The following is a 15,176-nucleotide window of genomic DNA, read 5'->3' on the forward strand; positions in this document are numbered from 1 at the left end:
ATTTATACGCCGGAGAAAGTACAATGTATATTCAAAAGGCGACCCTAACCACCTTGTTATATGCATTCTGCTCCACTGAAACACTTTTTCCTTTTAACTTTCGCTGAAAGTTCAGCGACACCTCGCGCGAGACCCGTCCAATTAAATTCGTTTATAATTACCATAAAAAAATATATTCCGTTGAAAATATAAAAATTAGATTTTTGAAAAATTTCCGGAAAAATTATACTCACGAGCGTTGTGGTAGGAATAACGTCCGGACAAAATGCCCTTCAAAATAGGTAACTTATTTTCCGTATCCATGGCGGTTTCGGCGGATTTTCCGGCTCGATATGGCGCAAAGGGTAACTCGTCGTTGGTAACAAAAAAACACGCAAAGTCCAGTGTGTCTAGAGCGACATGCTCATCACTGAAGGTGCACTCGCGAGACTCAGTCGGTCCGTGCGCGCCGTCGGAGAGAGCACACTCGAATGTGGAAAATAGCGCGCCTGCGAGCCAAGTGCGCGCCGCTCTACCAACCCATGGAGCGCGCACCGAGGAGCGAGAGGCGGCGGGCGGCGGCGGCGAAAATCACTTTCTTTCGCATAGTAGAATTTCTCTAGCACGATTCGCCGCGAGAAATCGCAATTCGATCAGAGAGAGAGAGAGAGAGAGAGAAGAGAATGAAATCGGTCCATCCGAGAAATTAACTCTCAACAGAGTTCAAATGTTAATGAGAATGAAATTTTTACAAATTTATTTGCTTTAACATAAATTACAAGAGGAGAAAAATTCAAGCTACAAAGTTTTTAATACATTAAAGTTGAACAGTGAAATAAAAATAATAAACAATAAATAAAACAAAATTTTCAAATATGACCAAAATTGCAATACTTAATTATTTTTAAAATTTATTTAATTTTTGAATTTCATCTTTTATTTAAAAGATCAATTTTAATAAAAAAAAAACAAATATTTTTATAAAATCATTACAAAAATAAACAGGATTAAAATATATTTTACTGTTTGACCTCTGAGGTTATATAATTTAATATCGATTTAGAGAGGAATTTTTGGCTTTCTTTCCCAAAAGCCTCAACAACAATTAACCAACCCGTTTGGCCTCGATTTGGAAACCAATACAGTCATGTTTTCCTGAGTTTTATCAGTGATTCAAAGCCCGAAAATAAACCGTACATACATATTCCGTCATTCGTTCGCTCCGGGCTCGGTTTCATTTCCTTCCTGCCGTTGGTTGGCAGCCCTCGCCAGTCCCATAATCTCGCGCTAACGTCATAGCGCACCAGATTTTGACCTTGACCTTCAAGCCGAGTGCGAGCTATTTCGGTCGGCACGGTAGCCTCTCTCGCACTCTGCCATCTTCGCTCCCGTTTCGACAAATGGCCGCGCTGTCGCTCGCCAAAATCTATATATGCGCGACGCCCTTGCTTCCCTGATAGCCTTTTGCAAATTATGTAACGTGACGTCGGCGGAGAAGAGAAATGCAAGCAACGGTTCGCGCTCCTCACAAAAAAGGATCGTAAAAAATAACTCACCGTCACGGCTCATGCCGACTGCGATGCACTTCTTGAGCCGGCAATACTGGCAGCGGTTTCTGTTTATCCGCAGAATGGAGCACTGCTGATTTTTGGTGCACGGCCTGTACTGGATTTTCTGCTGGATGCTGCGCCTGAAGAAGCCCTGAAACACACACAAATACAAATCGTTAAAAAAAAATAATCATTTCTAATTAAAAAAAAAAACTGATTAAAAATTTGAATTAGCTTCTGAATATAAATTGTTCTTGTTTTGTTCTGGGTCAATTTAATTTGTCAAATAATTTGATTGTGAAGCCTGCTGATTCCTGGAATAGCTAATGAAATAAGCGAAGAGCGAAATCCAATTAAGCGCCCACCGGCAGAATAAGTGACCTATCTCTACGAGCAGCGCATTATGCAACCGGCGTTGCACAACACTTGTTCGTCATCAGCAGCAGGGCGGTGCAGTTTCATAACTGCGGAGTTTATCGATCGGAATCCGTCTGCAGCACCGCCGAGTACATGGTGGGTGCACCACCCGGTTGCATATATGTACTGTACTGGTGAGCACAAGTGGGTGGAGTAAATGCAATGCATGTACCGACCCAAACAAAGGCGCTGCACTCGTTAAGCGCCAGAGTTGTGCGCTGCAGTTCTTTTTATTTCTTTTTTCATTGCAACTCCAGCTAGAGCGATATGAAATTGCGAAACAGTTCAACCAGGTCAGCACCAGTGCGCGCTGCTGCATTACGACGAGTAAATAAATGCAGCCGAGTGCAATGAGTGGCGCTGGCTGCATGTTGGATAGGTCAGAAAACAGAGGCACCGTAGCGCGGTTCGAGAATCTACTTCGGCGCGGCGCAAGAGAGGCGGAATCCGAATGAGTTCACGCAGAGACCGAGTTTGTTGAACTCCTCTCGATCTTTCCGCGTCGTGTTTTGTTTGGGTCGCGGCGGGGAAAACTAATGCATTTTCCGGATGCTAATGTAAACACAAACGTGATTCAACGACCTACTTAATTAATGTGAAAATATATTCCCGATTTGAAATTCAATTTGAGGAAAGAGAGGAAAGGCAAAAAAAGTGAGCCAAATTTGATAGATTCCATTTTCAACAATTAATTTGGATTTTTTTAAATAATACAATTTTAACAAATTTTGATTTTTTTTTTTGAAATTGTGTTGATTGAAAAATCAACGTGCAGTTTCTGCCCAAGTATATTATTTAAATTGATTGAAAAATATTAAAATTAATTATAATTAATTTGGATTTGATTTTGACTGAATGTTTGTTGAAAGGTTTAAAAAAAATCCCTGAAAAATATTTTACCCAAAGGTCTCCTGGTTCGGTGTCGCACATGACCTCCAGTCTGGGCTCATCTTCCTCAACTTTGGGTTCGTCCTCGGCGACGCTACTTTTTAACTTTTCTGCAAACTGTTGCACTACAACCGCCATCGTGTTCGTAAGTGTGTGTTTCGCGTATGTATATCAACAATTGGAATAATCCTCGGTCACTGACTGAGAGATGCACTCGGGACACTGTCAACCGCCAGCACAAACTCGAATTGATAACTAACGAATGGAAGGTCTATTGACTGGCGCGGTGTGTACGGTAGTGAAAAAAGAAAAGGGACGGACTGACGGGGATTGGGTCGGAGCAGCGCCGCGTCGCGTTCCTCGGCCGCGAACTGTACTAATGATATGACCTAGTTATGGGTTGTTGCACCAACGCAGAGCGGAGACCGACCGACCAACCAACCAACTTCGGCACACACACTCACGTCAGAATGGGTTCGCTCAACACGATTATTACGAGAGAGAGAGACGCGTATTATTTATTTATTTCTTTTTAGAAAAGTAAAAAAAAGAGAGACGCCTCTTCTTTAAACTCTCCCAATCGCGTAATATGAATATGTCGGTCGGGAAAAAAACAAGTTGCGTCAAGGAAATATGGGTCTAAAAAATGACTAGGTTATCGAACTCGCGCCTATATGAGTTGTTTTTTTCCCAACCACTCCACCTTCTTCGCTTCCGAGAAGAAGAGTCCAGAATCTCCTGCCTCGAAAAGCAGCTGGTTAATGCCCTGCTTCGGAGAGGTTACTCAGTCAGTCGGCAGCTGATGAGTAGGCGGTTGAACTTTCAAGGAAATTCCAGACCGTGTGTATATGTACGTACGTTGTCAAGGAAAAACGTTCGCAATCAGATTTTATCTCCGACTGACATTTATTCCTGCTGAAGGCAAATTGAGGAAATCGTTCAAAAGTTCTTTGACTCTTGCAATATTATAACGTTGATTAATATTTCAATTAATTTTTGTATTTTTATATCAAAATCCTTCAATTATTTCGTGGCTGTTTTTGTTTTCGTTGTACAAAGTATTTTCGTTTATTGTTTACACAACCTGGCGCCAAATTGCGTCTCTAGAAAAAGTGAGCCCGCAGAAACGCACGCAAGTTATATAAAAAAAAAACGAATTGCGCGAAATGCTTTCTTTCTTTCTTTCTTTTCTGGTCGACGGCGTCGGGTGGCGATTTGTGTGTTATTTATTTACAGGAAGCGCAAGCGGTGCATTAAGTAAGCGGCGCAGTGACACAACGCGCTGCCGAAATGTACTAACGCGTACACACTCGGCTAATTTTTTGTGGATACTCTCACTGGAGTAGCAGGTTATTGACCCACGCTCCACATTGCGGGCGGAGGAGAGTTTGCGTCAGACGTGACGTCACGCGGCGACGGCCGGGTCATCGGCCCTCTTCCTTAAGAAGAAGGATAATTTCAGCAGGGGCCGGCGAGTGTAAAAAACATATTAAGTGAGAAGCCTCCACTTCTCCTCTCCTGCTGCACTGACTCACTTTGCGCGATGTAGTTCGAGTGCCGCGCGGTGACCGGGGCAACTGACCTCGGAAAAAAACACACACCAAGAGCAGCGGCGCCAGGCGTGTAATTTGGGAGTAAATTTCCGGTCGATGAGCACCAGCAATTAAAGAAAAAGAAAGCAATTTTAATTTATTTTTTTGTAAAATTACTTTTTTTCTCTCATCAATAGGATGAGAATTTCAATTTGCTCTATAAAGTTGTTTTTATTTTTTATTTTCCACTTTGTGCCGAGTTTATTGCTTTTCCTTGTATATAGTTTTCTATTTCCAATTTTCTTTTATACACTTTTTAATCCCTCTGCCTCCACGCGAGTAATTTATTGTAGTCGACAAGTGCAATAACCCACTCACATACAATTGAAGCAATCAGGATGAGGTACACGAACGACTACTTTTTGCTCTCGCCAAGTCTGCGCCGTCTCTATTTATTTATTTATTTCCATTCGCAACGATGCACACACAAAGCAAAGCGACGACGGAGTAAGATTTATTTTCCTGACAGTGTCGCAATCGAGTAATTAAGCCAATGTGCAGAAACTTTGCAAAACGGTTTAATTACTTGCGAGTTTGCAATTGCGATTGGGACTTCGCACAAATAAGAATCTATACCAGAGCTTTTCGCAGATTGCAATCAAAGTTTGCAAACTCCGGTAGAGTTGATTACTGGGTTGGATAATTGATTAAGTTGTTTTTCAAACAGAGATTTGATACATTTAATTTAAAAAGATTAAAACACGCTAATATTTTGTACAGATTATTAATATAATTATGCAGAAAAATTTCATTCATTTGCTGAGATGATTTGATGAAAATTTTCTGCAATTCTTTTCCCATTGTGATTACACAACCTCGGTTGAACCGCGTGTGCGAATATAAAGAAAAGTGCATCTCATCACGGCGGCCTGATGCTGATGTCACTGCAAACATACTCGACCCGCCGCCACTATAACTGCAACAATTTTTTTTCGTCTTCCTGCTGCTCTTTCACGCGTCGGCCATTTTTAATGATCAATTAGCACGTGAGCGCGACAATAAACAAATCGTACGTCTCAGGGGTGCACGACCTCTCCGCGCTCAAAATCGAGAGCATTCAACCTCGACGCGCACCAACCCCTGCTTTTATGGCGCGCGCTGCCGCTTTTGCGCATCCCATGAATCGCGCCCGGGACATGAATGCAGAGAGCGCAGCTCCCTCGCGAGTGGAACTCTCTCGTATTATGTGTTGGTGTGTATTTGTGGAGAGGTGAACGACCCCCGCACGCAACTAGGTCATCCGGGGATGTTCCGTCAGTCAACGAACCCCTGCGCACGTAGACCACCGCGGGGCGAGGTCTTTCTGGAGCTTCTCGCGTTTATTTCGGGAAAGAAAAGTGGGCCGTGCACTTTGCCGGGTAAACAAAACGCCCGTGGATTGAATTAATTGGCCGCTATTTTGGGTGTTCGGAATGCACCCAGGACTATTAAGTGGATAATGGAATTTGATAATTAATAAAAGCAGGAAAATTATTGATTTAGAAATTAATTTCAAAAATATTATATTTCATTGATGTCTGTGGATAAAAAAGTCTGATTTGTTTACATTTTATTATTTGTGTGAATAAATTAATTCAGGCTCTTCTTGTCTCTTTCTCAATTTTTTTTCTATTTCCCTCCGTCGCATTTTCTCCACAGACCTCATTTTTCTGTCGCAACTCAAAGTTCGTCAACTCGCTCGAGTGACACAATTTGTAAATAAAATTTTTCTCTTGCCCCATGGAAACTTTTCGAAATGTAGTATCTGATCGGAGACAAAACATTTTGCGAATGATTCACAGCACTGCTTTTTCCTCCATTCGCGAATTTACATTATTGGATTGGGGTGCGTGACTCACTGTGATGTACGCATGGATCGATTTATTTGTTGGAAATTCCCCTTACGGAAGAGCATGTGAAGAAGAAAAAAGAACTTGAATGCGTGGAGGTTTGTCTTTTTACCAAACTTCTTTCTGGGCCTTTCCGAGAAGGTAAAGAGACGCAGAAATTCTATCAAAATCTATAACAGCAGCAGGTCTTGTTCCAGAGTGCTAACGGTACCTGCCGGCTGCGCGAAGCACAAATTCCCTATGTATTTACTCATTTATTTATTTCTATATATATATGTGTGTGTTGCACATAAGAAGCCGGAGCAATAAATAACAAAGAGTTGTCGTGAGTGGAAATAAATAATAATAATAAATCGCGGCCGCCTGCAGAAAAAATTTGAATGAATGGAGATCGACGCGAGGTCGGTAATTATCGGCGGTAATTTGCCTCGAGATGGATTGAGAGTGCTCGATTCCCATTATTAATTTATATATAACTTGCAGGGCAGCTCAACGACCTTGAATACCGCAGGGATTTGTTTTAATTGACAGAAAAAATCCTCAACACAGTCAACAAGAACCATTCAAAGTGATAATTCGTAATAAAATGATATATTAAAACAAATAAGATTAAAGATAAAAAAGTCTTTATAAATTAAAACGGAGATTTAAGTGATTCATTTCTCTAGATTAGTTGTGTTAGGATTTAAAGTTAATTTAAGTAGATTGATATACAATAAATTTAAATAATTTAAAATTTCAATTCTTCATAATTTTAAATAAACCATAATTATTTTTCATTTGTCTAAACAAGATTATTGGCTCTTTATTTCATTTCTAATTTGAATTAATAGTTCATTTGATACAAAAATTTGGCCCTCGATTTAGTTTTCAGTTTGGTTGGAATGCTAATTACACCGGATCCGGTGCACAGGTTCAGTGACACGCGGCCAAATTAGCAAGCACTTTTGATGATAAGAGAGTTTAGCATTTAAAAGGAGGGGTAGAGGAGTTGCATGTCGCGGCGGCGGCAGCTTTTTCCGTGCGAACAATGTACAACAATATAATAATAACGTGACTTCCAAAGGAAAGATAGACGTCGTTAGTAAGTGCAAAGTAACCGGTCAGTGACTTCGGCGGTGCCAACGAGCGGACCGGCAGCGCCACATAGAGTCGGTGACTGAAACTAGACGGCAACGTACCGACGTGAACCCGCCAACAAAAAAGCGAAGAGAGAGAGAGAAGAGAGGAGGCTTGCTCGCCTGGTTATCATATAACTAAATTATCTGCTGCTTTTTCACTCTATGGTAGTAGGAGAAGCGAGCAGCAAGGTTTTTGAACCTGCCGGTTTATCCTTCAACTCGGCGGATGCCCTTGTTAAAATTTTGGGCGTGCTTGCTCTTGATTTGGCATTGAGATTTTCTCTCAGGTTGTTTCGAAGGAGACAAAATTATTTTGAACGTTGAATAAAAAAAATTAAAAATTTCTGATTTCTTACCTTGCATCCTTCGCAGGAGTGAACTCCGTAGTGGAATCCTGAAGCTTTGTCGCCACAAACTCTGCATAATACTGTGGTTCCGTCAAATTCTGAAACAAAATTTGCAATTTATAAATAAAATTTATAAATATTTTTAAATTTTTACAAATATTTTCGATTAACATCAATTCAAAATATCTTCCCAAACCTCACCGATATTAAGTTGTTCTCCTTCGTAGGAGTCGTTGTTATAATGCGAGTTAAAATTCGTAACGATCATGGTGGGATTAAAAATATAAACAATCAAAGGGACAAATCACTTTCACTGCGGCCACTGTCTCTCAATAATGCAAACTCATTTCTGTCGGCCAAATTTTCAGTCGAAACAAGGCGGTGTGGCGCGGAACAAAACACTAGGCGATCATGTTTATGTCCAACTATGGTTTGAAACTGAAAGTAAAAATGACAGAACGCGCGGCAGCAGAGAAACCGCCGTGTGCGTTTGTTGTAACTTTGAGCACCAATCTGTTGGCGGCGGTGTGCATTCGGGGCCAATCACGATCGGCCTACCTGAGCCGGCGAACAAAACGAGCGCCGCCATTGGCCCCGAGCGGCCGAGAGTGGGGCCGGCCGGCAGGGGAATTATTTTTCTCTCTATAGGTCATTGGACTTGGTCGGAACCTTGAATCAGAGTTTACTAGGGGTCACCAGTACAACTTGAAAAAAACGAGCACCATTAGCGATAATTCGCTAAGAACACACGGTGCCGTAATTAGCGACTGCCGGCGGAAAATTAATTAGCTTGTCCGGGCCTGAAAATGTAATTCGGAGCCGAGGCAGAGGCGCGGGCGCGACTTTCACTTCTCGAAAAGTGGCCTTGAACTTTTTGGGCGCAGATCCGAGGCAGCTCGCGGCCGCGGCGCTTGAGCAGTGGGGCGCGTTTCGGGAACACATTTTCCAGCCCAGCAATAAAATAAAGTTAAATAATTTCACAAAAAAATTTCAATTTTAAAAATAATTGATTTCTACGACCTGCATTGTTTCAATTGTTTACAGCACCACTTTTTTAGTCTAAAAATAAAAGAGCCCTTACAATATACAAAGTGTTTGTGCGGAGAAAAGAACACAGTGAACTAGAACTGAAGAAGCCCTGAAAGTTTTTTTCTTGTGTTTCCTTTTTTCACATCAACAACACACGTCCTATAATATAAAATTTTCCAATAATCAAAACTCACCGGTCTGCATGGTTCGCGATTTTGGGTTTATCTCGGGGGTGGAATGGCGCCGGGCGAGAGAGAGGTGGTTGCTCGTTGCAGGGGTCACGAGACTCTGGTCGCCTCAAAGGGGTTGAAAGGCAGCGAGCGGCTTGTTTTCCCGCGCAACGCATGCGCCCCGCTTTCACGTGCGAAATCCACGTGAAGGGTGCGCTGAATTGTGCCAATAATGCTCATTTAAGGGCGCACGTTTTCTTTTTATTTGACACAACAACAAGGCCGCCTTCAACCCCCGGTCACATTCCATCCCCGGAAACGTGACTCACGTGATTAAACCAAAGTCCGCCTGCACGTCGTTTGCTCCGGAAATTTCAAGAGATTTCTTTATAATTGTTAATTATTTTGATTCGCATTCGCACGCAAGAAGTGCGAAATAATTTTGCGTTTAAAGCGCACGACTGAACGATGGCGCCCTCTAGCTGGCGCGACGCGAACTCGCTCGCCAGCCGCCAAGGTTCACTGACCCAGTGCGCCTAAGTAGGGCAAGAGACCTTGTTCTTTTTTTTCATCCGCCGATGGTAAAAGGTAAAAGTGTATTGGCCCGAAAAAGAAAGAAATTACATGGCTGACGGCGGCCGGAGAAAGAAGAAAGAAAGTGTTAAGATTCACTTTCGTTCAATTAAATAAGACCAGTTTTTTTCTCAATCAACAAATCCTTTAAACCTGTCCAGATTAATACAATTTTCTCTTCACTGAATTTTTATCAAATTTAACTAATAGGTTTTATTTTATCTCTTTTTAAATAATGACATCAAAGCATAATTTTTTAATTTGAAAATTTCACAATTGCCTTCGATGTTAAATTTTATCATTTGAGATAAGGCCATTTTTTTATTTCTTTTACTGTGCCAATTTTCGTCAGTCTTATGAGTCTTTTTTGATAAGGGCGATTCTTCATTATCGGGCGTTGCACCCCGCGCCGAAAAGTGGGGCCCGCGAATTCTTTGCTCTTTTTTTATGTGCGTCGCCGCTCAAGTGTGCACCAATGGCGACGTGCAACGAACGAACCCTCTCCTACTCCCATTATATCTCGCGCTGGCTGGGTCCTCAACCTAAATTGCGGTCACAGACCTTCCATGCGAGAGAGCTGCGCAAGCAAGACGACGGCGAACAAGTGAGTGCGCCACAGACGAGTGCGTGGGCAAACGCGCAACTAATTTCGCCACACCGCAGGAGGAAAAAGCAAGCACGAGCTTTTATTGAAATAAATAATTATCACTAAAAACAAAACAAACAAACTAAGAAGTTGCTTAAAAAATTATTTTGTTTAGTTTTATAATAATTCATTAATTTAAAAAATATAACAATATATATTGAATAAAATTTTTCATTCTTTACTTTTACTTTCAGAAGTGAAACCTTTTAAAAAATAAAATTAAAAGTTTTATTAATAAATAGTTTTAACAGTTTATTGTATTTTATTTACTTATTAATTTAACTTGAAATTTAAGTTCTAAAATTTCTGATCTAAATTATTTTTTATTCTCAAGGCCTCTTCTTATTTCGTTACGACACCGTGCGGTGGTCCGCTTTTTGCAGAGCACATCTGCCAGCCCGGTTGCATAACTCGTTCGGCGGCAGGCGCCCCCGCGAAACTTGTTTGTTTTCGATTCGACACAGTGTCCGTTTGGCACCTGATTGCCCAAGTGGCCTGATAGCGGGTGATAAGAGTCCGAAAAAAGGCAGCAAGGCTGAACGACCTCGTTAGGCGGCGGCGAGTTCATTGGCATCTACCGCGCTATCTGGGTCAGACGCTAATCTCCCTCTCTCCCTTCGAGAGCTCGCGGTTGCGAATCGCGCGCTGCTGCAACCACCGCGAGAGCAAGTTCATTGACTGCTCGTTGGGAAATTTGGGTGACGCAAACAAATCCAGCAGATAGGAGTGCGTGCGCCCTCGAGATTATGCCATCTGGCCCGATAAGGGTTATTGCTATTCGGCGAAAAACAACAAAGATGGGCACGGTCGCGTTTCGGGGCAGTCAACATTGTGTTTTCTTATCGCAATCTTTTTCATCCACAACAATATAAAAATTGCTTTCGAGAGGGTTCCAATTTCGAAACAAAATGTATAGGTAAATTTATTACAGAAATTATTATTATTTAAAATTAAATGAAAGTTAAAATTAAATTTTTTCCTCAATAAGTTGAATTTTTATGTTAATAAAAAAATTATAACTTTAAATTTCAACCATAAACTAAATTAAAAGAATAAATAAATAAAAATGTGATATGTGTATTATTTGAAATACATATTTAATCCTAAAAAATTTTATGGACCTGTTAAATGAAGTTTTATATTAAATGTAAATTTAATTTTATATTTTAGAACAAGAAGCAACTTTGGAGATGAAAGTGAATCTGAACCGGATTATTAATTTCGCTTTCAGGTACAATCCCATTGCGGCGAGCGCCACTTACTGCTCTTCTCCTTACGAAGGAGAAAGTTGAAAACGCGATAATCACGAAGGAAAGTAATTGCAAGCAAGAAGTGTAACCGCACGAAATATGATATGCATCAATTTCTCGCGTGACTTTGGCCAAAAGGGTGGAATCCTTGTGTTTTTGAGCAGAGAATAGAAGAGTATTTGTTTGTTTTGGACGAGTTGGAACTGGAGCGACCCGTGACGTTCGGGGATAATGCATTCCAATGCATAAGGACAGGCGCATAATTTATTTGTGGCCCCGACTGGCCTAGTTGCTAAAAATTATTTAAATCGGGATGCAAATAATTGAATTAAAAAAAAAATAAATAAGGGGAGAAGACAATTCTGGGTCAAAATGCTAAATTTGATTTAAATTTACTGCAGCAGGTGAAAATTTAAAATTCAAATTTCTGCCATCATATTCTTATTATTCAGTTGAAATTCATATCATATAAATAGATATAATACATAAAAAAAAAGAAAAAAAAATTATAAATACTTAAAAAATAATTTCGTCCACGCTTTATGATTCTGCTACCTTCATAATTTATTTTTACTTATGTCCTACTTTCCGTCTGCGAAATCAAAAGTGACTTGACTTAGGTGCAAGTTTAACTTTCAAGCAATTTTGATTTCCTTGGCAGATTCAAAATGTATTATGGCGAAATTGAGAGTGACTTAATGAAGCGCGAGCGATAACGTCATTACATTCATATGTTGTGTGTCGATTTTTTTAATCGTACAAGGATAGTCGTCGAGTCGTCGGGAGCAACGAACTAATCTCTCGCGCACGCCGAGTGACCTAGTTCGAATTGCCTATGCTTTCCATTAGCTGATATTTCTGAGCGGCCTAACGCCGAGGCTAGCGCCATAGGTGAATACCCTGTCGACCCACATTTGCGCGCTCGCCATGAAAACTTTCAATTTTATACACAGCGGCGGCAGCGCTCGCCACTTTCTATGCACGGCAACTGCAAGGAGTTGAATCATACAAACGCCGCAAATTTCAATGTTGCCAAAAATATTAGTGACTCACAAACGTGTGGAAAAATGGAAATGCCAATATGGGTTAGGTCGCGGAAAAACAAAGATGGCGCCCAAGGGAGGGAAATTTTATATGAAAATCAGCTGTTTTGTATACATTTAATTTTAAAATTTAAATGAATGAAAATCAACAAATTTTAAGTACAAAACTTTTTCAGTATATAATTAAAATATATCAATAAATTCAAATTTAATTTTGTTTTTAATTTTTCTTAATTTAAATTAAAAAGGGTTGATTATTATTATAATTTTTTTTTTAAATATAATAACTTGGGTATTTTTAAGATTTGTTCTTTTACCTGCTAAAACGCGTCCCAGCAAATGATCGCTGCTATCCTTGGACAAACATTCGTCGAAATCCACAGTGGCGATGGCCTCACTGTTCCTTCTTTCGGTGACAGTCATGTTGACAGTTGCCAAAAAATATCCAAAATGGAGAAAACCCTTCGCTTCTGTCACACCCCGTAGGCACCACTTTAGCACTGGTCCATCGGAGGGCTGAAGACAACAAACAAACTCGGACGGCCAAACTGAGCGAGCCGATATTTACGTAGAAAGTGTTGCCGAGCAATAACAACGTGGAGTGCGAGCGAGTCTGTCGCGAAGTGCAGCTGCGGCAACTCGCGTGCGCCAGCTCGGGAGAGGGGCGCAATCGCGGGCGGGCGGTGTGCTCTCGATTTTGAATGCCAGCCTCACCACCACCGCTGAACTTCAGTTTTGCATTTTAGGTGAGAGCGATGAACTCCACCCGAGACCCAAAAACCTCATAATTTTCCAACCATCGTAAAAAGAGGAAAGGCGAACCGGAAAAATGACGACAAACAACCTGCAGTAACCTCAGAAATCAAATGACGATGTTCAACAAATGACGTTTTGAATTTTTGAAGGACATTTTGTTTATTAAAGAGGGAAATGAATGTTCGATATAATTTTTTTTTTTAAGAAATACTGGCAAAGGAATTTTAATAAAATTTTGTAATTATGAGGAAAATAAGCAGGAAAAACCATTCTTAGTTGATATTTATTACTAAATATTTTTCATAAACGTTTTTCCACAAATAATGTGACTTGATTTGTGAAGAATAAACAACTATAATAAATATAGTAAAATATAAAAAAACTCTTTTATCAAAAAGGATGTTAAATTTTTGGAGGCCAAAAAATTTAACCATTTTGAATTTTTTATAATTCATACAAAACATGTTCCAACATCACTTTGCTACTGTACAAATTTTAATCGTTCGTCACTGAATCTCAAGAATTTTTATTTTCATTGAATAAAAAAATTTATTGAAAATGAAACTAAAACATTTTGTGCGAAATCCTCAAATTTAAAATCAACTTTTTTTAAATATTTTCACCTATAAATCCTTCCATTCTATTATCTGAAACACTATTATTATTATTATTTAAAATCCATTAAAGATTTTATTTGTGATTTTTCTAATATTAATTTTTTATTTATTAAATTTTAACGCCGAACCACATTAATTAATGGCACAAATCTCAATTTTCCCCTCTGCTCTCTCGGCTTAATAACATTCAATTTTCCTTTCTTTCACCTATAGAGAGTGCGAGTGAGTCAATGCCCTCGGTCTCTGCAAAGTGGAGCGCTGCACTGCTCGCCTATCTCTGTATTATGTACGAGTTATTTTCTCCTGGCTGCGTGTTGCATAAGGCAAATCGGTCGCCGCTGCGCGACTTGCCCGCGAGAAAGAGTAGATTTCTCAACTCCCACCCTCCGAAGGAGAGGCGGCAGGTCAACAAACCTGAAGGAAAGAAAGTGAAATTGCAACTGTTCAGAAATGCCAATGACCTGCTCCAGCAGCAGCATTTCTCCCGAGTGCATGAATTCATTTGGACGAGTAAACAACAACCGACGAAAGTCTCTTGGATTTTCCCTTTCTGCAGCGCGCCGATGTAACCAACAATTGCACTTTCAGTTTTCACGCCGCCAGTCTTGTTTAATGAGATCACGCGCGAGATTCCTCCGAAATTGAAAGTGCATCTTGTACTGTACGATACCTCTATAGGTTTCCCCCTTAAAAACCACGGCAGTCTTCTTAATTAAAAAGCAATCATTTTATAATAGTAAAATAAATTAAAATTGCCGCCTGAATTTTATAAAAAAATCTTTAAAACCCAAGTAAAAGTTAAATTAGATTTTATTTCAATTTTTTTTAATGTTTTTATTTAGTTACAAAATCAGCTTGCCAGACTTCAGACTCGACCTTATTGTGATATCAAATCGGTTTTTCTCTATTCAAAATATCAACAAAGGCAATGATTTTATGAAAATAAAAAATATTTTCCTCCTCTTTTCAACCTTGGTTGAATTCAAAAGGCACCACTTTTGGGGTCGGCAGCGCTGCGTTCGCGGATTCGAGTTCATTGGCCTGCGCTAGGTATCTGGGTCAGCTAAACCAAGCTCTGGCGACACACTAAAGAGAGAGGCGCTGCGTTGTGTGTGTGTGTGCTTTGCGAGTGAACGCTTAAGCAGAGTGCGAGAGCGCGCAGTGAGAGTGAACGACCCGAAAGTGGGTCGCCGCTGTTAATATGGAACAATATTTTATTATTTGAGCACACAAACACTCACACAATGGGATTGAAAAAGGTGAACGCATCTCGCTGAGTGAAACTCGCTCAAATTCACTCGAGGGGTTATATTTAAAGTTACACGAATAAAAGTTTCCCCCGAGGGAATATGGAGAAATTTATTTATAA

General features: G+C 40.2%; 1 protein-coding gene across 7 annotated transcripts in view; it reads right to left on the minus strand.

Moving 5' to 3' along the window:
• Positions 1-15,176, minus strand: part of LOC132193143 (ecdysone-inducible protein E75) — a 45,527-nt gene that overhangs the window by 6,510 nt on the left and 23,841 nt on the right. Inside the window, exons 1-3 of one of the 7 annotated variants that reach the window (XM_059613568.1) lie at positions 12,752-13,070; positions 7,733-7,821; positions 1,536-1,680 (exon numbers count right to left, since the gene is read on the minus strand). In XM_059613568.1, coding sequence (XP_059469551.1) covers positions 1,536-1,680; positions 7,733-7,821; positions 12,752-12,857 — 340 coding nt within the window. In that variant the 5' untranslated portion in view covers positions 12,858-13,070. Of the gene's footprint in view, positions 1-233; positions 476-1,535; positions 1,681-1,894; positions 2,118-2,846; positions 3,141-7,732; positions 7,822-7,924; positions 8,169-8,946; positions 8,972-12,751; positions 13,071-15,176 lie in introns of those variants that run through there. The other 6 variants (XM_059613571.1, XM_059613569.1, XM_059613567.1 and 3 more) reach the window with 6 other exon arrangements.

The sequence above is a fragment of the Neocloeon triangulifer genome, unplaced genomic scaffold (genome assembly GCF_031216515.1).
Source record: "Neocloeon triangulifer isolate White Clay Creek 2 clone unplaced genomic scaffold, ASM3121651v1 ptg000003l, whole genome shotgun sequence".
NCBI lineage: Eukaryota > Metazoa > Arthropoda > Insecta > Ephemeroptera > Baetidae > Neocloeon > Neocloeon triangulifer.